Source organism: Polypterus senegalus, chromosome 3, assembly GCF_016835505.1.
Source record: "Polypterus senegalus isolate Bchr_013 chromosome 3, ASM1683550v1, whole genome shotgun sequence".
Classification (NCBI taxonomy): domain Eukaryota; kingdom Metazoa; phylum Chordata; class Cladistia; order Polypteriformes; family Polypteridae; genus Polypterus; species Polypterus senegalus.
Genome location: NC_053156.1, coordinates 11,504,906 through 11,528,479, shown reverse-complemented (window position 1 = coordinate 11,528,479; position 23,574 = coordinate 11,504,906). Strand labels below are relative to the sequence as shown.

At 48.2% G+C, this 23,574-nt stretch overlaps 2 protein-coding genes across 4 annotated transcripts in view; one reads left to right on the top strand and one right to left on the bottom strand.

Moving 5' to 3' along the window:
* Nucleotides 1-440: 440 nt before the first annotated feature.
* slc26a10 (solute carrier family 26 member 10) lies at nt 441-17,952 on the top strand. The gene is made up of 18 exons (XM_039746601.1): nt 441-833; nt 9,108-9,218; nt 10,121-10,278; nt 10,368-10,532; nt 10,600-10,752; nt 10,847-10,929; nt 11,064-11,211; nt 13,004-13,117; nt 13,192-13,269; nt 13,342-13,437; nt 13,542-13,648; nt 13,742-13,811; nt 14,120-14,296; nt 14,415-14,469; nt 15,724-15,812; nt 15,902-15,956; nt 17,030-17,136; nt 17,379-17,952. Exons 1-18 carry the CDS (start codon nt 572-574, stop codon nt 17,415-17,417), a joined length of 2,067 nt encoding a protein of 688 aa, XP_039602535.1. The 5' UTR covers nt 441-571; the 3' UTR covers nt 17,418-17,952.
* Nucleotides 17,832-23,574, bottom strand: part of b4galnt1b (beta-1,4-N-acetyl-galactosaminyl transferase 1b) — a 161,312-nt gene continuing 155,569 nt past the window's right edge. For all 3 annotated transcript variants that reach the window (XM_039746603.1, XM_039746602.1, XM_039746604.1), the window contains exon 11: nt 17,832-22,905. In XM_039746603.1, the coding sequence (XP_039602537.1) occupies nt 22,691-22,905 (215 nt within the window). In that variant the 3' untranslated portion in view covers nt 17,832-22,690. The remainder of the gene's footprint in view (nt 22,906-23,574) is intronic.

The following is a 23,574-nucleotide window of genomic DNA, read 5'->3' as shown; positions in this document are numbered from 1 at the left end:
GCCCTGTCCTTATCAGACCCTCTTCGCCCCGGCCCCATTGCTGTCATAAGGGACGATGGACGCCGTCCCGTGTGGTGCGCTGGCTGCTTTGCTTCGGCATCGCCACGTTCTTTTACAAATCTTAGTGTTCATTCTCGGAGTGTGCACAGCAGAAACACTTCATTATTTCAAAGAAGGTTCAAAAGACTGGGACATTGTAAGCCAAACCGACAAACAGACACAAGTAGCAGCCCGACTGGCCACGCGCGCCGCCCCCTGTCTGCATCCCACCGAGAGGACAATCGCAGGTGTGTCTCCGGAGCAGTCGGAGGGCCGTAGGACCCCGGAGAGCGGTGTCTCGCCATCTCGTTGACAGGTCTCTGTTGTTTAAAGAAAAGAAAAAGGCGACCCCTGCCTTCTCCAGGGATGTGCAGAACAAAAACTGCCGCCCAGCTCCACTCTAGCGTTTCAAGGAAGCCCGTGCCGTGAGGGCTCATAGCGCACTTTTATTGGCCCGGGACGCTCACAGGAAAGCTTAGGCTGGCGGCTATAAAAGGCGGCGGGTCCGAGGGCGCGGACCTGGAGAAGGAAGATGAGCGCCTCGGTGGCTGTGTACCGGAGCCTCTACACCGAGGACCACTTCAGACAGGTGTATGGCAGCCCGGGAGAGCCGGCCTCCGGAGAACTACGGGAGCGGATCCGCGGCCGATGCAAGTGCTCCCGGCAGGCGTATGCCCGCGTCATTCGAGCCCGTGTCCCGGTGTTGGACTGGCTGCCCCGGTACCGGCTGAGGAGATGGCTACTAGGGGATGCGATTGCAGGACTCACCGTGGGGATTGTGCACATTCCGCAGGGTGAGTGCCATTGAGCGGAGCCGGCGAGATGGGCGCTTAGCTCGCCGCCGAAGAGCGCAAGTCAAGTGCGAAACAGAGCCTGTGATTATGATTAGATGTCGCACCTGCTTACAGGTATGAGGGGCGAGGGGCGTGGGGCGGTGGGCATCGTGAGCGATGTATGCAGTCTGAAATATATAGACGACGGCGACGCATAACAGCTTATTCTGGGTGGAAGGTTTGCTAAGGGAAAAATCAACGTTGGGATGAACGAACAAGGAAATTATTCAGGAAGCATAACAGTCGAAAAGAACATTTACATAAAAATAATAAGGGCAACAAAACTCGACTCTTCCCGACACCTGGACCCGGGGACAGGTCACAAATCCAACGTCAGGCTTCATCTTCATCTATTCTTCTATTTCAGGACGCCGAACCTGTCAACGGGCAGAGAGCCGGTCAATCAACATAGGCGGCCGTACAGGACGCAGTTTATGAAAGTTAAGGGGCGCGCGCTCCGGAATCCCGATCCGGACTCCCACCAACCCTGTTTTGGGGGCAAGGGGTGCGCTGGAAACCCAGGGGGCACCAGCAACAGGTGCTCGAGTGCGCGATCAAGAAGCATTCTTTCTTTCTTTCTTATTATCTCTCATTCAATTCTGAAGAAAACTATAGGATCTATTAGTTTTTTGCAATCTCAGTATTTCCTTTTCCAGTGCAATATTGCAGGGAAAAATGGGATTTTCACTAATTTAGAAAGACAATTTTTTTTAATTGAAAGTTCCTATAAAGAACTTGTCTCACGTTCAAGGTGCACCCTGTGTGGAGTTGCCTTGGACTGTTTGCTGGCATACCCCCCAACTTCCCTGAACCCTTAATCAATGGGAAGGCGCTATATAATAGATAGATAGATGTGAAAGGCACTATATGATAGATAGATAGATAGATAGATAGATAGATAGATAGATAGATGTGAAAGGCTATATGATAGATAGATAGATAGATAGATAGATAGATAGATAGATAGATAGATAGATGAAAGGCACTATAGATAGATAGATAGATAGATGTCTATGTTGACTTAGTATAACTAGTGAGTACATAAATACATAAAGAATTAAGCAAATATTTCATAACAACTTTAAATATTTCTGCTTATATTTAAATTTTTTCAAAGCAACTTACAAAAGAGGTCAGCAAAATTATAATTTTTGTATTATGCCCTTTTGTTTCACATAACTGGAAATTGAGATGAGTCAAATGGTATTCAGTATGTGGGGATTTTATCTATCTATCTATCTATCTATCTATCTATCTATCTATCTATCTATCTATCTATCTATCTATCTATCTATCTATCAGTTATATAGTGCCTTTCACATCTATCTATCTATCTATCTATCTATCTATTATATAGCACCTTTCCTATCTATCTATCTATCTATTATATAGCGCCTTTCCTATCTATCTATCTATCTATCTATCTATCATATAGTGCCTTTCATATCTATCTATCTATCTATCTATCTATCTATCTATCTATTATATAGTGCCTTTCCTATCTATCTATCTATCTATCTATCTATCTATCTATCTATCTATCTATCTATCTATCATATAGCCCTTCATATCTATCTATCTATCTATCTATCTATCTATCTATCTATCTATCTATTATATAGTGCCTTTCCTATCTGTCTATCTATCTATTATATAGTGCCTTTCCTATCTGTCTATCTATCTATTATATAGTGCCTTTCCTATCTATCTATCTATCTATCTATTATATAGCGCCTTTCCTATCTATCTATCTATCTATCTATCTATCTTCACACCCTAACCCTAATCTCATGCTGGACTGTGTAGTGCACACGCGTTCTGGTGATTCATCTTTCCCTTTCTGACAGATGGCGCACGCTCTGTTGATTAATGAGCCCTCATTCTTCTTAATTTATTTCTGATCAGTTTTAGTCCTCCTGTTTCATTGATGAGTCACTGGCTTTGGTGGGGTGGCAGGGTCACATCTTTGGCTTTTTTATTTTTTTCTAACTTACATTGAGAGCAGTTGTACTGCGGTTGGGTTGCCTTTGAGAAGTGACTGTCGGTAAAGGTGGCAGTGAAAGGCGCTATATGACAATTGCATGGATGGATCTGGTCAGGCAGGTTCGACCCTGATGGTGTTTTACAATGAAGCTGCTCTCGTCCACTGATGGCAGTTACTCACAGCTTCACTGGAGGAGGACCCTTGAAACGCCAGTGAGGCACATCAACGCCCATTGCAGTCGCGCCATCCCTGCAGGCCCACTTGAGTGCCCATGCTGTGTGGCCTCATAATGACCACTTGAGGTGTGTCACACGTAGAAGTTGTGCCAGCCTGAGTGGCACTTGACAGGACTGACTGAGTAAAAGGCTTCTCCACAGTGCCAACTGCAGCTCTAAATGGCACTGCCAGTGGTTGGCGCTCAGTCCATCAGCACATTTCCCCATCACTACCAGAGTGCAGTTTCAAGGCTTTCCTGCTACATGTCCATTGGTGACACTAAACCAGCCTGGACATGTTTGACTGGCACTCCGGCTCCTCACAGAGCTATGAGACCATCCAGGTTGTTTCTTATTTTTTGATTTTACTTTAGATGTCCACTTTACGTCATTCAATTGCCACCACCTGTTGCCATCACTGAAAGTGACCTTCGATGGCCTGTCTTTGCCTATTCATTTAGTTTTACATGTGACAGACCAGAATGCGCCCCCAGTTTTCCAGGCATTTCAATTCTCTCCCTGCCAGGCACTGAGCACAGACTTTGGTTCAAATGCTGTGGGCATTCGAGGTCGCAAAGCTGCTCCAAGGTTCATGAGGGCCCAGAGTGCCAGTCACACATGCCCAGAGTCAACATCAGTCAATATCAGATATCTGCAGAGTCGCAGTGCCGTGTAGGACAGGAGGTAAGGGTGGGGTTAGGTTAGGGTGGGCAGGTCTGCTTAGGTTTAGTCCGAACACTAAATGGCGACGCTCAGATGTCAGACCCCACACAAATCTGATCCCACCTCCCACAGCCAGGACCCTATTAAAAGATTGATGGTGAGATTGCCTTCTTTGCATGCATGAGTGGGGACAAAGTAAAGAGGAATCATGGGTAAAAGGTTAGAGATACCCGTTATATTTCAATTTCATTACATTTTGTGATTATTTTATGGTAGTTAGTTTATTTACCTAAATTTACTTTATAAGGTTATGGTTTATGAGAATGCCGCCACCATGACTGTAAGATAGTAGTCAGGCTATACAGAGCTCTACCTACATGGAGTTATCTTAATATACAGAAGAATGTTTTTTATTTTATATTCATACGATACAGTGTAACCACCAGGGGGTGCCACTGAGACCCATACCCCCGACTCAGGAAGGCACAACACAACTCTGCATTTATATCAATGATATTTATTTATGCCAAATACAATTCCAATAATCACCAATGTCACAAAGAACAGAAATCCAAATACAAAATGCTGTTGTTTCCTCCTCCTTCCTTCCTCCATGAGTGTCGCCTGATGTGTCCCGGGAATGCTTCTGGTGCCACAACACGTCTTCTAGGAAGCACTTCCAGGTCATATGGAAACCCGGGTGGTCCTCCCCTTACGGATCCAAACAGGGTTGCACTTCCAGACTCCAACTCCCAAACACCCCTGCGGGTGTTCAAACTGCGGACACCACCAGAGAGGACCACGGTCACCTGCCGTATAGTATAGGAGGACCGTTCCGCTAGTTAATCCATTACGTATATTATTAGCGGCCGCTCGTCCAGCCGACAAGCTCGCCTGTCCTTCCATTCGGGGTAAGAAATTATGCCGGGATGATCGTCCGTCCTCTTGAGTACTTACAATAGATTAGATCTTTAGAAACAAAGTCAGTCAGACGGTCAATTTCCAACCCGCTACATCCTAACTACGGGGTCACGGGGGTCTGCAGGAGCCAATCCCAGCCAGCACAGGGCGCAAGGCAGGAAACAAACAGACATATACTGTATAGATAGACGCCGCATTCACTGTGTTGCCCCGTCGACACGATAAGTCAGCGCGTCTGCCCTATCGCGAGTGGCAAAAGTGCCATTTAAACGAATACAGGTAGACGTGGAAACCGGGTATTCTGATGAAAAAACAATAACGTTTAAAACAGTACCGTTTACAGACAAGAGATTTTGGCGAATCGTTTAAAAGCAATTATTTATATGCATTTATACACTAATAATGACAATTATTAAATAATAATAATACATTATTATTATTATTATTATTATTATTATTATTATTATTATTATTATTATTATTATTATTAAATAATTCCTCTCATATAAGTAACATTTCTCGGACTGCCTTCTTCCATATCTGACACATTTCTAGACCTCGTCCTGTTCTTACCAACAAAAGTACTGAAGTATCAGTTAATACCCGAGTCACCTCACATATTGATTACTGTAATGCTATTCTATCTGGCATCCCACAAAAACGTATCCATCGCTTAAAACTTCTTCAAAATTCTGCTGCCAGGATAATAACCTGCTGCTCTAAATCCACTGGACATATCACACGATTCTCTCTCACCTTCACTGGCTCCCTGTTCACTACAGATTACAATACTAAATCCCGCTCTGAACATTTCCAGCTCTCCACACCTCACTGATCTCCCAGACTGGCACTCCTCTCGCTCGCTCAGATCCTCGACTTTCTGTACCGCACGTCAGACTCAGTGCTATTGGAGCTCGAGTGTCTCTCATTGTGCTCCGCAACTCGGGAATTCTCTTCCCTCTCATATTCGTCAGCTCGATTCAATAACTCATTTTAAAACCGGCATACCAATTGTTAATTTCGCGCTGTTACTGCCAGTTATCTTTATTTGTTTGCTAATTATTCCTTTTTGATTTATCATTCTCTTGTTTTAGTGTTGACTAATGTTGTTTAATTTTATTGTAAGATGACCTTGAGTGCTAAGATTATAAAACTGGATTTTCTAATGGCCAAATATAACCAACACACTTGTTCAGCCTTGCCTATGAACTGTAATCCCCGGGATGTGGTTTGGAGCGTATTGCGGTTTGCACAATCCCAAGCAGCACATTATTCGTTACTTCACTCCGCAGCAGTGCCACTCGCAATATGGCGGCGACGTCGATTTACGATGCTGCTGGTCATGAGGCGTCTAGTAATTCTATGAGTCAGTCAGTCACTAACTCGCTATATCCTAACTACAGGGTCACGGGGGTCTGCTAGAGCCAATCCCAGCCAGCACAGGGTGCAAGGCAGGAACAAAACCCCGGGCAAGGCGCCAGCCCACCGCACTATGAAAAAAAGTGTCATACAAAAAAAGTAAAAAACAATAAATAAAAACGGTCAGCTTTCCGGTTGGTTTAGTTCATAGAGTCACGTCTCGGTTTTAACAACATCCCGACAATTGACGTCACGCTTTAACGACGGAGCTTCCACAAAGATACGATAATAACACTGACATGTCATCATTAGCGGTCATATTAAAGCATTGTCGGGCAACCGGTGCGCCGTGTAATTTTCTAGGGGAGCCGCGAAAACTTTTGTAAAATATTTAAAATTGCTAGTGCTTTTGAACTTTTGGTTGATTAAAAAGATAATGTTTAAAAATATATATATTTTATGTTGGAAAAACAGATAACGGAACACTTACGGAAATTAAGTCTAAGAAACGGGAGAGACTGCAAATGATCGACAAGGATAGCGCGTCTGTCTTTCGAAAATTGATCCTCGCATCAATCTCATAACAATCTCAAGGTTCACATTAATTCAATTTAAGATTTATCCTTTGATTCCTTTATTAATAAAATGTCTTTCAAACTTGTAAAATTAATTGTTTTGATTGGCGATTGTCCATAGATTGTGACGTCACGACTTTATTTATGAGCAGTCCCTCAGGTGCGCCGCGAAAGAAATGTTTTGGACTTAGTGCGCCGCAACTCGCAAAAAGGTTGCCTTTCAATGTATTAAAGTAATAATAAATGTATTATTATCATTATCACTGCACTTCAATAATATTATTCATTAATGTGATGTATGTATCATGCTAATGTGGGGTTGGTTTAGCTTAGGGTGGGCTACGTCCGCTCAGGTGTACACCTGACACGCCATTGCGCGTCCCTATACCGGCGTTCTCTCGGAATGACGCGATGCGATATCAGCCCCCTTAATCTACGTCAACGCGCTTAACGGCGAAATCGACTGAGAACGCAGTGGTCGGAGCCACCCGCCGCCATGAAGCGAGGCGCGACTGTCCTCTGGGAATGTCGCCGACTAACTAACGCAGCCCAACTTCAGAATGCCCCCAACCCGAGCCGCGCACCGCCCACCTTCTGAATTTGTTAACCCCTCCCACCATGACACGTCCTATACGGGCCCCAGACTGCTCTCTCGAATCCACAGATTTCTAGCCGCGATGCTTTATCGCTTTCTTTCTCTCTTTATTGTCATCGTGAGCGGATATCCTGCACCGGAGACAATCTGCAGTCTGCAGGGTGGGCAGGATGTGGAGATGGAGGAAGGTCGCTGGATGGATGGTTTTCATGGTTGACAATTAAGGTGCCATCTGTCTGACGCTTGATTTGTATGAATTTCAGGATCGGTATTTGGGAAACGGGCGGCACGGTGGCGCAGTCGGTAGCGCTGCTGCCTCGTAGTGAGGAGACCTCCCTGCGTGGAGTTTGCATGTTTTCCCCGTGTCTGCAGGTTAGTTGCACAAGCGATTCTAAATTGTCCCTAGTCTGGTCTTCAAACACTGCTGGGTGGTCACCAGAAGTGTGCCAGCATGATGTGTAGTGTAGTCAAGTTTAATGTATATAGCGCCTTGTATCAGTGCGTGCTCTTTAATGGCCACTGTGTCAAATCTGGTGTGATGATCTAAATCTGCCAGTGTGTCTTGTGTAAGTTTGTCTTCTTTGTGTTTGTGCCACCTTTAAATGCCCACCTCATTGAGTTACCTCTGCCATCCATCTGATTTGAGACAGTTTAGGTGGGACGCCTAATGCTGAGAGTGGACGTCATGAATAACCCTGGGTGTTATCAGGCCACAGAATGGCATTGTGGGAAAGGGCGTAAGCAACCCTGGACTCCTCAGTCTGTGCATGTGTGGGGGCAGAGGGCCAGCTGCCCATCTCCTTTGTCCCCTAACCTCACTTGTATTGTCATCATGTATGGCTTTGTCAAAACTACCTGCAGACTTTGCTTTTCATATCAGTTAACAGTAGAGCCTTCTGTATCCCACTCTTCACTCATTGGTTTAAAATTTTGAGTGACACTTCAGTGGACAAATCAAATTTACGAATGACGACTTGGGTGGGGAGAGGACAATTCCAGCTTTAATTTCCAGGAGCAAAGTGTTAAAGAAGACCACCTCTGTGATTCCTGGAGGTCTGGGGCTTGACTGGCGGGTTGGGTCAACGTGCTGCCTTGTCCATCATGTCATCGTTGTCTCCTAATTTGATTTCTACTTTCCTGGGTTCAAAGCTGATTGTCCCATGTCTGGCACACTGGCATCTCCACAACACAAACGTGTGTGAGTTAAGGTATCTGGCAACTCTAAAGTGTCCCCTGTCTGTGTTGGTGTGTGTGTGAGGGACTGGGTCAGCCCCCTAATGAACACATGGGACATCCCATTGGGGTCTTCCTCCTACTTTGTGCCCAGCAGGCTCTGTGGTGGACCAAGCAGACTCTAAGGATGGTCCAGTTTTGGTTCATATAAAAGCCACTCTTTTGGACTGGAGTGAGGTGCCCACAGTAAATGCCACCTGTGATGTCCCTGTGATCCCTTCATCCATCCATGACTTGAACCCAGAGCAGGGTAATGGGGTGCCTTGTCAGATGGCATTTAAAAAGAGGCAGGAATTGGTGCAGGAGGAGCCATGTGTTAAACAGGGGGCACATCCACCACCTTGAGTACCCGGGCACTCCACATGGCTCTCTTCAGGTGTGAGGCAGCAGCTCTAACCACTGTGCCATTGTGCCCTCCCTTTCCAAAGATTTAAAACAGACAAATATATTTTTTATTTCAGCCAAAACTTAATGCCAGTGCCAGGCTGCCAAGGATGCCAGGATCAGGTACCCCTCAAGTAGTTGAACCTCGCCACACCACACAGACCCAAATATGTGACACGGTTGCCAGAGTGACTTCTTTTTTCTTAAGGTCTCATTCAGCCTCTTTTTATCTGCTGTGCCAGCCTGACTGGCACAAAGGGTGTCCTACGCCTGCTAGCCTGTACTGACGCTGCCCTCTCTCCTTAGGCATGGCATTTGCCCTTCTGACCTCCGTGGCTCCCATCTACGGCCTCTACACGTCCTTCTTTCCTGCCATTTTGTACATGCTCTTTGGCACCGGGAAGCACATCTCTACAGGTGAGTGGAGTTGGTTAACCTGAAGATAGCGGGCACCTTGCCCCTTTAAAGTAAAGTGATTTGATCTCAGCTTCTCCCACATGCACTAGGACATCCTAGTGGGTTGGGGTGGTCACCTCTAAAGCAATGTGGCATTCTCAAATAAAACCCTATAATCTGGACATTACTAGGGATGATCACAGGGAGAAACACCTGAAATAAAAGACAATGCCAACCGGCCTCTCTGGGCCTTGGCACACATGCAGGTATGCTGTCCCACTAGAGACCATCCTTCCAAGTGGCACTCACAGGAGTTATAAGATAAGCCCCCCTTAAATGTGCTGAAGCCCCCATAATTCATTTCCCACTTTTAATTTTTCATTTTGACTTATACGTGCCCTCTTGCTGTCCACTCAGTACTGCTGCCAGCCATGCCAGTCCCATGGTGTAGTTCTCTCAATTTCTATGAAATGTCACCTGGGCACGCTGTGTGGTTAATGGAGATAGTGCCCTATAGGGGGTGCCAGGTCTTGAACCCTTTACCCACCTTATGCCCATTTAATACCAACAATCATGTTGGCTTTTATGGGTGCCTTCTTGCTGTCCACTCTGTACTGCTGCCAACCAATGCCAGTCCTATGCTGTAGTTCTCTCAGTTCTTATGAAATGTCACCTGGGCACGCTGTGTGGTTAATGGAGATATTGCCCTATAGGGGGTGCCAATTCTTGAAGCCATTACCCGCCTTGTGCCACATTAGTACCAACAATCATGTTGGCTTTTCATTCCACGTTTCACCAGGGTTGCCACTTTTTCAGTGACCCAAAAGGTCTGGATGCCAAGGGGGTCAGCAAGCTGTTCAGGTCAGTGTGTTAGGTGCCAGTGGTCTGTACCAGCCTGGTCATTAACTTGGTGTGCCTTGCAGGGACCTTTGCTGTCATCAGCCTCATGACAGGATCAGTTGTGGAGCAGCTGGCACCCAGAGCGGTGGACCTGAACTCGACGAGCCCCGAAGCCAAGGAGATAGAGGAGCAGAGGATCGGCGTGGCTGCCGCGGTGGCCTTCCTCTCGGGCCTCCTCATGGTAGGCTGGTTGGTGGCACTTTTGCCCCTCACAGAAACTGGCACAGAGTCTTCTTTACCCCCACTTTATTCTGCCCCCCCTTTCCACAGATCTGCATGTTCCTGCTGCAGCTGGGCTTCCTGTCCACCTACCTGTCGGAGCCCATCGTCAAGGCCTTCACCAGCGCCGCCGCCTTCCACGTCACCATCTCCCAGCTCCCGAACATGCTGGGCCTGCGTCTGCCACGTCACACGGGGCCCTTCACGATATTCAAGGTGAGTGTGCCTACTTTAGGGTGGTGGGCTCACTGGCACCGTCTCTGATGTCTTTGTGTCCCCACAGACCCTGGCATCGGTGTTTCAAGCTCTGTCCCACACCAACATGGCAGAGCTCGTCATCTCCATTGTCTGTCTTTCCATCCTGATTCCTGTCAAGGAGATCAATTCTCGTTTTCGACACAAGTTACGCACGCCAGTCCCGGCAGAAATTCTTGTGGTATGTGTGTGCGTGTGTGTGTGGGCATGTGGGCACTGGCTTGTGAGAGTGAGGCTTGGTATGGTGGACACTCACTCTATTTTACTCATTTTAGGTCATCATCGCCACTGGGATCGCCTACGCCTCCTCGCTCGATTCAGTCTACAAGATTCAGATTGTCGGACACATCCCTGCTGGGTGGGTCTTTTGTTTCGAGGTGCCATGGGGCTCTCTCTCTCTCTTTCTCTGGTCTGCCATAATGCTGGGGACCCCTAGGGGCCGAGCTATGCCAGCTGCATGCTGACAGACCACTCTTTTTTAACAATTGCCAGGTTCCCCAGTCTGCAGGTTCCCGCTCTCGACAAGATCCCCAGCCTAGCAGGTGACACCGTGGCCATTACCTTTGTGGGTTATGCCGTCTCCGTCTCCTTGGCCATGATTTATGCCGACAAGCACGGCTACACCATCCACCCAAATCAGGTGTGTGACATGTGAACAGGTGGGCAGGTGACCTCAAATGGTCAGTAGCTGATGAAGGGCATTTGACAGGCTCAGCTGACCTGCAGCAGGGTATTGGCGTTCAACTGGACAGTCAACAGAGGTCAATAATACCTGCTGAACAGGTGATAAGGAGATGCAGGTATCAATGATCAGCCAGAAAAAGAGATGAGCTACCACCAGATAGAAGGCGTCAGCCTCGGGGACTGCTGAAGAATAGTCTCAGGTAATAAAGGTCACCTTAGGGACAGGTGAGGTACACCTGGCAAGAACAGTCTACCAGGAAAAATGGTGATGGACAAGCACAAAAACAGAGAGAGGGTATCAGCCTGAGGGACAGGTGAGGAATAGGCTTAGGTAATAATGGTCACCTTAGGGACAGGTGAGGTACACCTGGCAAGGACAGTCTCCCAAGAAAACAGGTGATGGACAAGCACATGTAATACTGGTCAGCTTGGGGAAAGGTGAGCTACAGCACAGCTAAACATGAGTGGTTTACCTGCTAAACAGGTGAGAGACAAACTCAGGTAGACATGGTCAGCCAGAAAAGTAGACGAGTTAAAACAGAGAGAGGGTATCAGTCTAGGGGACAGGTGAGGAATAGGCTCAGGTAATAATGGTCAGCTTAGGGACAGGTGAGTTACACCTGGCAATAACAATTTACCTGGAAAACAGGTGATGGAGAGACACAGGTATTATTGGTGAGATTGGGGACAGGTGAGCTACAACACAGCCGAACAGGAGTGGTTTACCTGTTATAAAGGTAATAGACAAACTCAGGTAGACATGGTGAGTTGCAGCAGATGGAAGGTGTCAGTTTGGGAGACAGGTGAGGAATAGGCTCAGGTAATAATGGTCACACAGGGAAAGTTGAGGTACACCTGGCAAGGACAGTCTACCAGGAAAACGGGTGATGGACAAAACACAGGTAATACTGGTCAGCTTGGGGAAAGATGAGCTACAGCACAGCCAAACAGGAGTGGTTTACCTGCTAATCAGGTGAGAGACAAACTCAAGTATCAATGGTCAGCCAGAAAATAAAGGGATTAAACAAGATTGAAGGGATCGACCTGGAGAACAGGTAATGAACCGGCTCAGGTATCAATGGTCAGGTAGGAGACAGGTAAGCGGCATCTGGCAGAAGCCCTCTTCCTGAAATGTAGGTTGATGGACAGATTTAGGTAGTAATGGTCAGCCATAAGGTGGATCAGATACTTCATACAGAAGGCATCAGCTTGCAGAACAGGCTATGATGGGCTCAGGTAATAAGAGCACCTTAGAATTGTCTGGAAAAAGAGGATTACCTGGGAAACAGGTGATGGACAGGATCCGGAAGCAATGGCCAGACAAATAACTTTTTGAGGTTTTGAGGTATACCAGATAGGAGGCATCAGTCCGGAGAACATGTGAGCAATAGGCTCAGGTAATGATGGACATCTAGGGGACAGGTGAGCTGCAGCTGGCAGAAGTGATTTCCTTGAAAACAGGTGATGTACATGCACAGGTAGCAATGATCAACGAGAACAATACTCGGCGGCACCAGATGGAGTGTATAAGAGAAGGTGATGAACAGGATCAGGTAATGGTTGGTCACATCAGGGACAAGTAAGCTACAGCTAACTGGATGGAGTGGTCTACCTGGATAAGAGGTGATGGGCAAGATCAAGTAGCAGAGGTGATCCAGAGGTGTCGAATGAGTAAACAGGTGTCACTGGCCACCAGCTGATGAGCCATCACCCATCCTGGGCCTGTCACAGTTTCTTCTGTTTTTCAGGAGCTGCTGGCCCACGGCATCTCTAACATGGTGTCCTCCCTGTTCACCTGCTTTCCCAGTTCAGCCACCCTGGCCACCACAAACATCCTGGAGAGCGCTGGAGGTCACACTCAGGTAGGGTCCTGGAGTGCATACAAGCAGAGCTTGGCATGTCACCCATGCTAAAGACCCCCTTCCTGTCTCCTCAGCTCTCGGGACTCTTCACCAGTCTCGTGGTTCTCTTCGTGCTCCTGCTCGTTGGCCCTCTGTTCTTCTACCTGCCTAAGGTAAGGCTGCAGGTGTGGACTGTAGGAGACCCTGCTGTGGCCCGCTTTGTCTCAGTGTTCTTTGTCCCACAGGCTGTCCTGGCGTGCATCAACGTCACAAGCCTCCGTCAGATGTTCCTGCAGTTCCAGGACCTGCCTGAGCTCTGGAGAGTCAGCAGGATTGACTTTGTGAGTTTGCCTTCAGGACGTTCAGTTGTGTTAGCGGGGGTGCTGGACAGCAGGGGGCGCTGGTGTTAACTCTCCTCTGGCTCATTATGGGCCATGCTCTACAGGTCGTGTGGATTGTCACTTGGCTTTCTGTCATCGTTCTCAATGTAGACCTGGGGCTGGCGATCGGTGTGGTTTTCTCCATGATGACCATCATCTGTCGAACCCAGAGGTGAGTGAGGGCATGGGATGTGAGTCAGTGGACTCTTATTTTCGATAACCTCATCGTGCTGGACCCTCACACTGTCCCCTTCACTTGTCACAGGGCAGAATGTGCCGTGCTGGGGAGAGCGTCCAACACTGAAATTTACCGATCTGTGAAGAGCAACAGCAAGGTGAGGAAAACATGGAGAACATCCAACAGCGTATGTCCATCACGGGACCTGCTGAGGTCCAGTGCCGGAGTCTTTGGAGGCCGTGCATTCGCTAGTGTCAGGGGGTTAGAAGGGGTCAGTCAATGGGCTGAGGTGGACTTCCACTTGCGCCAGTAGTGCTCTGAATTTCAAAAGGTTGTCCTCTTCATCCAAAGGTTAATCCATGGATTGGGAGATTTCTGCTTTACCAGCTGAGCCGCAATGAACGGTCATTTCCGACGCACTAAATCGCTTCCTCTCAATTGTCCACCTTCTCGCGTTTCTTTCAGTGTCAGGAAATTCCCGGTCTGAAGATTCTGTCCTACAACGGTCCTATTTACTATGGAAATCGTAGCTTCTTCCGTGAGGCCATGGCCAACATTCTGGGTCTGACACCAGAGAGGATCCGCAAGCTGGAGAAAGCGCAGAGAGCCCTGGAGAAGAGGAAGATGAGCATCGCCACCGTGGTAGGGACACCTCAGGCTCCGCCGGCCAACCCTTAGGCTGTAGAAAAATGGGAATGGCCGGAAGAGACGTGGAGTTGGGGTCCTCACTCACTCACTCCCTTGTGTTTGCTTCTCGTAGGATGGCAGTGCGGCCAACACGTCCTTCGCATCGGAGAACGAGCTCTTCAAGGCAGGTATGAGAACCCGCCATGTAAGCTCGGACCACATGGGGCTTCGGCTCCAAAAAAAAATCAGGAGGGGAGGGGGCTGCACAGGGAATTCCTGAGGGGACCCTGAGAGGAATGAGGGGGATTCTGAGCAGGGGTTTACAAGATCCAGACCACCCGGAGTCAAACCTGTTCATGACAGCAGCCTTGAGGCTTACATGGTGCCAGATCTGTGATTTGATGTGACATGTGAGGTGCCCCCTTATTCAGGAGTGTGGACCCCAAGAAAGTAATGAAAAGGTTCTGCTCTTTGGGCTACGGGGGGAAAGAAACGAGGCAAATATGTGGTGGGCGTGTAGCATAATAGGCAACTAGTGAAAAAACAGGGACCCTCGAGGAAAGAATGAGGGGACGGTGACATCAGGTGTGACTGCAACAGAACCCAGTGATCCATGGTGTGTGTGAGACAAGATTGGGGATCCTAAGAGACTCCGGGTGGGGGTGGGGGGGGGTTACAAAATGTACATGCAGAAGTGAGGACCCCCACGAAGGTAAGGGTCTGTGATGAGACACACCTGGGAGGACCTACAAGAAGAACGAGGAACTGGTGTCTTCAGGTGGGACAGGACGGAGCGACCCAACAGTCTAAGGCATTACTGAGGCAAGACTGTGGACCCTCAGAGAGGAATGAGGCCAGTGCTGCATAAGGGGGTCACTACTTGATATCTGAGGGCCTTGGGACTGTACCTTAAAGCTGACCGGGACACCGAGCCAGCATTTGTGAATAGCTGTGATATGAAGTGCCTCCCTAAACAGAATTGAGGACCCCAAAGAAAGTAAGAAAGGGGTTGGGCTCTTTGGGCTACTAGTAGAGAACTGGGGGAAAACCTATGGTGATGTGTAAGATAATTGGTCCAAGGGTGACCTTGGTGCAAACCTGTGAGTGACAATGAGGACACCAAATGACAAATAAGCCAACTGTGCCATGGACTGGTTAGGACACATCTGGGCAAACCACAAGAGAAAAGAACGTGGCATAAGAGGCCACTGATACAGCACTTTGAACTGAATAGTTGACCCCCAAGTCAAACATCTAGGGTGGTCAAAGGATCATCTGAGAATGGACTGGGATCCCTGATAAAGACATAAGGGTGGGGGTCTGCATGGTTACATGTAATACAAACAAACCGCTCTGCCACTTTGGGGGTCCTGCCTGGGTGTCTTGACTGGCTTCATGTTGTCCTGTCGTGAGCCTCATGCTGTTTTCATCTCACACCCCAGAGGTGATGGAGGGCAGCGTCCAGGCCGTCCTCATTGACTGCAGCAGCGTGATCTTCATTGACATCGCCGGTGCCCGTCTCTTTATACAGGTGAGCTAGCAGGAGGGCGGGGCGGGGCCTACTCGCACGGGCACCTGGACAGGTAATGGGGTCTTGACTCTTCTCTTTTTTTGTTCCAGATGTGCATTGAGTGTCAGAAGGCGGGTGTCAGGGTCTACTTGGCCATGTGCAATGGTGAGCTTTTATACGATTGCTAAGTCCACATTCTCAAAGGTGCCTGGCATGTACCCAGTCAAAGCCCACTGCCAACATTCACCAATCCAAGCCACAACTTTTCTGGTGCCCTTTCACCCATTTGGTTTACCCTAAGAGATTGCTGGAAGCTTCTGCGCCACAAGCGGGCAGCGGCTGGTGGGTTAAAGCAGACAGAGAATGGCGATGTCTCAGACAATGCCCTCAGAGTCACAGAGGGGTGCCACATGTGGGCTGCATAGGTCTACTCACTCTGTGATTGGCACATCATAAGCCCACATGACAGATGAATTGCATATTTCAGCTAATAGTGCAACACCCCTGTAATGACTGACTGCCACCCCTTATATGCCAACAGGGGGCACCCAGTTGAGAACATATTAAATTCACTTCACCCTTCTAATCGCCAGCAGCATGGTATGGGTGGGTGGCTGGGAAGACTGGTCTGCCCACCGATGAAAGTGAGTTAAAATGAAAGTTGGCAATTTGGCATTTAGTTGCCCTCACTACCTCTCTAGATGCCCAGTAGAGGATGACATCCTAGAAACACCGCATGTTATGTTCAATGGACCAGACTGGCTCACCTGAATGGCTGGACGAGTGTTTGGTGGGCTCACTTGACATGTAATGTGGCCCTGAACCAGACAAGCTCACTTCTCGTATGAGATATTAGTCTGTGAGGCTGGAATCGGACCACCTCATTTGAAAGTGATCTGGACTTGGCTGGCTTAATCCGGTTGGCTGAACGTGGAGCCAGCCTGGATCTGTTACATAAAGGAGACTCGACTGGGACAGGCTGGTTCACTGGTTAGTGATATGGACCAGGAAAGCCCGCCTCACTTATATCAGACCTGGACCACCTGCCTCATTCGTAATGCAAGGTGGACCTGACCCTGAGATTTGGAACCCCCACTTACTTTGTTTGCTGTGGTGAGACTGAAAGGCGCTATATAATATGAAGTCTAACTGAATGGCACATCCACTCTGGCACAGAGACCAGTAGCCATGATGCCAGTGGTGCCCAGTTCACAGTGCAGTCATTTCTCTCCCCACAGAAAGCATCCTGAAGATCCTCACCCACAGTGGACTAATGAACTACATGAGCCCCCGGCACATCTTTGTGACTGTGCATGACGCGGTGGTCCACATCGAGCAGATGAAGGTAAGCGCTAGCAGCGACGGTTCAAGGGTCTGCCCAGAGATGTGTGGGTTCAGCTCTTCTTGTCTCCAGTGGTGCCCTCTACTGTTTTAGAGAGCTCAACCATGCACACAGAATGGCTGGCACCTGGCATTTAGACGACAGACCCTCCTCCAGTGCTCAGCTGGTGGCTTGGTGACACTTTAATGGTGGGTGGCACTGTGGCTGAGCTGGACAGTAAGTCGGACGTCTGTTTGTGCTTGCAGGAGAAATCGTCACACAAAACAGAAACCGTCTGGGTGTAGCTGCATCGCTCCTCTCCACACATGCCAGCATGGGTCTGTGCAAGTATTTGGGCATAGGCATCTGTGGCCAGCATCTGCGGGTCTGGATGCCATGGCATTGATATGGGGAGGTGGGTTTGGTAATTCTCTACAGTGGGAGCCTGGGGGGACGGAAATCACATGGGCAACCAAAACCCAAAGAGGACCCTGGCAAATTAGATGTAGGGTCTGCACAGAAATGCCAGCAGTGACTGCAAGAAGATGCCAGCTGATGCAGCAGCACCTCGAGGTCTGCCCACAGACAGAGACTCCTGCGGCTGGTAATGTGACCAAAGGTAGAGGAAGGACATTGTGCCACCCGAATGTGGGCCGGTATGGTGGCACAGACTTTGGGGTGGCATTTGCACTTTGTACTAATAAAAGAGGCTGCAGACGCTGACTAAAAAATCTTTTATTTGCCACTTTTTATAAATCTGTAAGATGCCCAGAGTGACATCATGTATCTGTGTCTTCAAAGTACAAGAGGAATTCAAACAGTTGAGCTGCCACATTTATTAAAAAAAAAAAAAACATGCATTGTCAGTGAGGGTCCCGTCAGATGCCGGGATTGTGGGTGGGTGGGGGCTTGGGCCATCATGCTGGCAGGAGGTGTGTGCCAAGGCCAGGTTTGCCCACTCTATAGCACCCAGCATCTAGTCTGTGCCCCCTCCCTGTCCCTTGGGCACCAACAATCTGAAGGAATGTTCTGGAAACACCAGGCACTCACACCTGCTCACCCTTTGCTATGTGCCCATCGAATCGCATCCACATCCTGGGAACAGGCGTCCCTGGCAAGAGAATCCATTTACCTTTATTGAATTTTCAAGCGCAAAACTTATCAAAAATAGAACTCAATATAAAAAAAAAGAAAAGCAACCTGGATCAGGTTTACACGCGTTTGAAACCTCAAACAACAAAGGAACGTGCGGCAAAAGAAACAAAGTCAAAAGATGGTGCCATCTGGTGGATTGTGTTGCGAGGAGCCCGTCCTGATGGGCGCTGCCATACTGCAACCCTGCCCAACGCAGAGGAGTGCGGCTGCCCTTCTTTGGCTCTATTCAGCGCAGGAGTGCCACTGCGGGCACCCGTTGCATTGATTTGGCTTCTCTGTTCCTGCAGCATTGATCGGGGCTGGCACAGATACTCTGTCCCTCATAAAAAGCAACAGAGCGCTCTGCACCCCTCAAAGTGACGTATGTGCCCTTTAGTGGCTACCCCAGCTGCTGCATCTCGCGCTAGCGGCTGTCTAAAGCTGACTGACAAGAATCCACGGGCTTAGGGGTCCCCCTAGTGGTTATTGTAAGTCATAGCTCGGGGAGACTCCATTTGGAAATGGCTGAAATGCATTAAGCTGGATGTCTGTGCCCCCCTTGTGGACATTCTAGGTACTGTACTCGTAGGGCCGCTGTTTGGATTTGCTCTTTCATCCTCGGTGTTTTCCCTTATAAAATACCTACATAAAATTCTGCTCACTCCATGTTAGGCTTTGCTTATGCAAAGTCTGGAATCTCTGCTATTTTTTTTTTATTCCCGGGATAGCAGAACCAGTTATAGATTGGTTTTCTGTAGGTTTGAACTTCTGCATCGCTCGTATAGTTTTCATACGTTTGTTCCCCCAAGTGGCTCTTTAAAAGTCATTATGCCCGTAATGACTGGTAAGGTACTTCTGTCACTCCAAGTAGGCTTGCAAAATTCAGAAGGGACCCTTACTGGGGACCCCCACAGAGCTCCATTCCACTAATGCTCATTTAGAGGTCTCTTTGTCCCTGACTCCCCCTACTGGTCATTCGAAGGTGTCTTTATTTCCACGGGATATTCAGAATTCCCGTTGCGACCATCCTCATGTGTGTGTGAGAGTGAGTGAGTTTGTGTGCCCATGCTGAACGTTCATTCAATCCCTCTAGTGGCCATTCACCTTACTGGCGTCTCACAATCCAGCTAGTGGTCATTCGGAGGTGCCCCCTAGTGGTTATTCAGAGGTGTACTTCACCCTGCAGGTTTTTTTCCCTCTTGTGGGTGATTTGGAGGTGTGTGCCCCTACTAGAAATTCGCAGTCACCCCTAGTTACCATTCAGAGGTATGCCTGGCCACATCTGGCAATTCAGAATCCCCCTAGTGGTTATTCAGAAGTATGTGCTTATACTAAAATTTCTGAATCCCCCTAGTGGCCATCTAGAGGTGTACAAGTCCCTAAGGACTTTCCACAGTCCCTGGAGTGGTTATTAAGAGGGGACTTCTTCAATTTTTGTTATTCATAATCTTCTTAGTAGCTGACTGAAACTGAGTTGTCAGAAGCCCCCTAGTGGCCACTCAGAGGTATGCATGCCCTCTACTGGCCATTCAAAGTCTCTCTAGCGGTCATTCAGAATCACATATGTCCCTATTTACTATCCAATAGTTCTGAGGTTTGGGTGACCCTAATGGTCATTCGGATGTGGGAATGTCACCAGACACGGTTTTCAAAATCCCCCTAGTGGCTATTCAGAGGTATACATAACCCTTCCCAGTCCCTGGAGTGGTCTGCTTCACTTTCTGTTATTCAGAATCTTCTTAGTGGCTTCTCTGGGGTATGCGTGACCCTACTAGCTATTCAGAGGGGGTGTATATCACAATTGGTTTTTCAGAATCCCCCCTAGTGGCCACTCAGAGCTATAGCAGTTGCCCCTAGTGCCCATTTCTGCCCTCTACTGGCTTTTCAAAATCTCTCTAGTGGTCATTCAGAAGTATGTTTAACCCAATTTGCCGTTCACAATCCCCCTAGTGGCCATTTAGAGGTGTCCCTAAAAGCTTTTCACAGGCTATGCATTGGTAATTGCGTGATGACTGTGTCCCCGTTTGTTATTCAAAATCCTCTTAGTGGCCTCTCTGGGCTATGGTTGACACTACTGGTCATTCAGAAGGTTATAAGTCTCTACTGGCTTTTCAGAATCCTCCTAGTGGTCGTCCACAGGTATACATCCCATAAAGGCTTTTCACAATGCCCCCTAGTGGTCATTCAGAGGTATGCATGCCCTCTACTGGCCACTCCAAGTCTCTCTAGCGGCCATTCAGAATGCTGTATGTCCCTAGTTACTATTCAATATCCCCCCCTAATACTCCTTCTGGTTATTTAGAGGTGGGTGCACCTACTAAAACCTCAGAATTCCCATAGTGGCCATTTAGAGGTCCACATATCCATAACAGCTTTTCACAGGCCCTGTTGTGCTAACGCAGAGGTGTGCGTATGTCCCTCTTTGTTTGATTCAGACGCCCCCTAGTGGCCATGCCGATGCCCAAACTCCCATACCTCCTATATGTCCTCAGTGTGTTAACTCAGACTTTTCCTTTAACCTTTACAAGCAAATTATTGGTTACCCAAAAGTCCAAGGGTGCCCCCTAGAGGCTCATCCAGGTTTCAAAGACAAGTTCTGTATTCCTGGCATTTCACAGACTTCTACCATTCCTTCTACTCCATGCATGCAACATCCATCTATCCATTATCCAACCCACGATATCCTAACTACAGGGTCACGGGGGTCTGCTGGAGCCAATCCCAGGGCCAGCCCACCGCAGGCATGCAACACTAAACCTGAATTTTAAATGACAGGCAATCATGCAGCCGACGTCAGGACCTGCCATCTCTTAAGTGGTCATCTGTCTCCCCCTACTGGAATAAAAAAAAATCTGCAGGCTGCCAGCAATTTCACTCGCATTGAAACAATCTGTGGATGAGCGGCTCTGAAGATGACAGCCTTCTCAAATTCTAAAACCTCTTTCTGGTGGCACAGTCGGGTCACGTGCTCCAGGATGGCTGTTTGAAGGCTTGCCCTTTGTCTCCCCCTAGCGTCCACATCATGTAATTCCCACTAGGGGATGGCTTTCGTCAGTAGGGTTCACTGCTGTCCGGTTTGTTTCTGTTACGAGTGAAGCGCGGCTTCGAAGATGGAGATGCAGGTGACCTAAGAGATGGGCAGCACTGCCGGAAAAAGGAAAGATTGGTCATCTACAGGTATGCTGTCCACTAAAGACTTTCACAATCCCTCTTGCAATCATTCGGAGGTGTCTTTGTCCTTAAATGCTTTTTTAGAATTCCTTTAGTGGTCATTCAGAAGTAATGCATGCTCCTACAGGCTTCTCTGAATTCCCCTTAGTGGTCATTCAGAAATGTCTATTTCTCCCTATATACTTGTTATAGTCCCACCTAGTGGCCATTTAGATGTTTACAAGCCCCTAAATCCCCCTAGAAAGAGTGGTCTTCACCAAAGACCAAGAGTGGCCAGTGAAGGTGAATGGCTCTCGCTCACGGCTGGCGGCAATGCAACACTAAAAATAAAAGCACCCCCCATGACACCCTACTGTCCCACCCAGAACTGTGCCCTCCTTACTTATACAGCATTTAGATGGTCACTCGGGGGCTCCGAATTTCCAGTGCCTCACCACAACCCCCGAGTGACACTTTACCTAAGGCCACTTTGCAAACAAACAAAACCGAGGGAACTTTGTAACAATCACCGCATCCCAGAAAGTGTCCAGATTTACATTCAAGAGACATAAAAGTGCCTCAATGGCGCCTCCGTGTGGAAGGATATGCATTTCTGTTTGCACACGAATTGATGATTATAATAAATAAATTAATGAACTGGCCATCTCCATCATTCAAGTGTCTCATTTAGCAGAGCAGGACTAGCGTGTCGAGATCGTCTGCCCTCTGCTGGTCATCACTCCACACTGCACCTCTGCACTGCCCCTTCCTACACTCCATGTTGTCTTTGCCATGTCCCCTGTGTCACCTCACAAGTTAGGGGAACTGGCCTCCAAGCCATCGACTTTGAAAGGGGGCACTACAGCTGCTGCCAATGTGACAATGGGGGGTATCAGCTTGAATAAGAGGCACAGAACAGAGTATCTTCTTGTCTACTTCTCTATTCCTCCATCTTCTCTCCTTCCCCATCATTTTATGCCTCCTCTCGATTGTCCTCTCCCTCCTGCCCGTTCGTCCACTGGCTTGGAGAAGTTCAAAACTAAAAGGCAGGGACATTTAACTGCTTTGGCACATGTGGGAGGCTGGCCAGGTAGTCACATTCCTCACCTTGGTGTGCCCACCATCTAAACATATCAGGTTGGCGTTGGCCTCTCAGAATCCCCAGGAGGATGATGGGGTGATGGCACTGGCTGGCTGGAGAAGCAAGTCCAACAGGGCACAAAGGAGTAGAAGGAGTCACTGGCACTCAAGAAGGCACTCCCTGGCAATCAGGAGCCGTGGCCCTGGACTTCAACTAATTGCTCGTCATGCACTTGAAGCGGTTCTTGAAGTAAAAGAGGGTCTCCTTCACGCGGGCCGAGTCATAGAAACTCTTGGGGTAGCGGAACTTGGCGTATGTCTTCTCGCTCTCTGTCCGCGTCCAGGGGAGCTTGATCTTGGAAGCGTGGTTCACAATGACGTCATCACACGAGCCCACATGGAGCATCCCAAGGCCATCGATGAAGAACTCTACAATACAAAGAGAGAGAAGGGGTGTGAGAAAGGGCAGGGCAATGTGCATAGCTCAGAGCATTCAAATATGACATGATGGAGCTGAGCGCACACCACAGAGCAGTAAAACTGGCAAGAGTCAAAGACAGGCCAGCCAATTGAGCTTGGAGAAGATAAATGTGACATAACAATGTAGGACAGCGAGCCGAGTTCAGAGCTGTCAAATTGTGTGTAAAAGGGCAGGGCAATAAGCCAAGCTCAGGGCACACAACTGTTACATAAAGTAGGACAGAAAGCCAAGTTCAGAGTGGTCAGGTGTATGTGAAAGGGTAGGACACCAAGACGAGCCCAGAGCAGAGGGTAGAAAAACCTGTAAGAGTCAAAGACAGGCCAGCGAGTTGAGCTCAGAGAGGACAGATGTAACATGATGTGGAATGGCAAGTGGAGTTCAGAAGAATCAAGTTTGTGTGTGAAAAGATAGGACAACAATCCGAGCTCAGAGAAGAAAAACCTGCAAAAGTCAGAGACAGGCAAGTGAGTTGAACTCAGAGAAGACAAATGCAACATAATAATGTAGTACAGTGAGCCGAGTTCAGAGCAGTCAAATTAAGCATTAAAGGGCAGGGCAATAAGCCAAGCTCAGAGCACACAACTATGAGATAAAGTAGGACAGCAAGCCAAGATCAT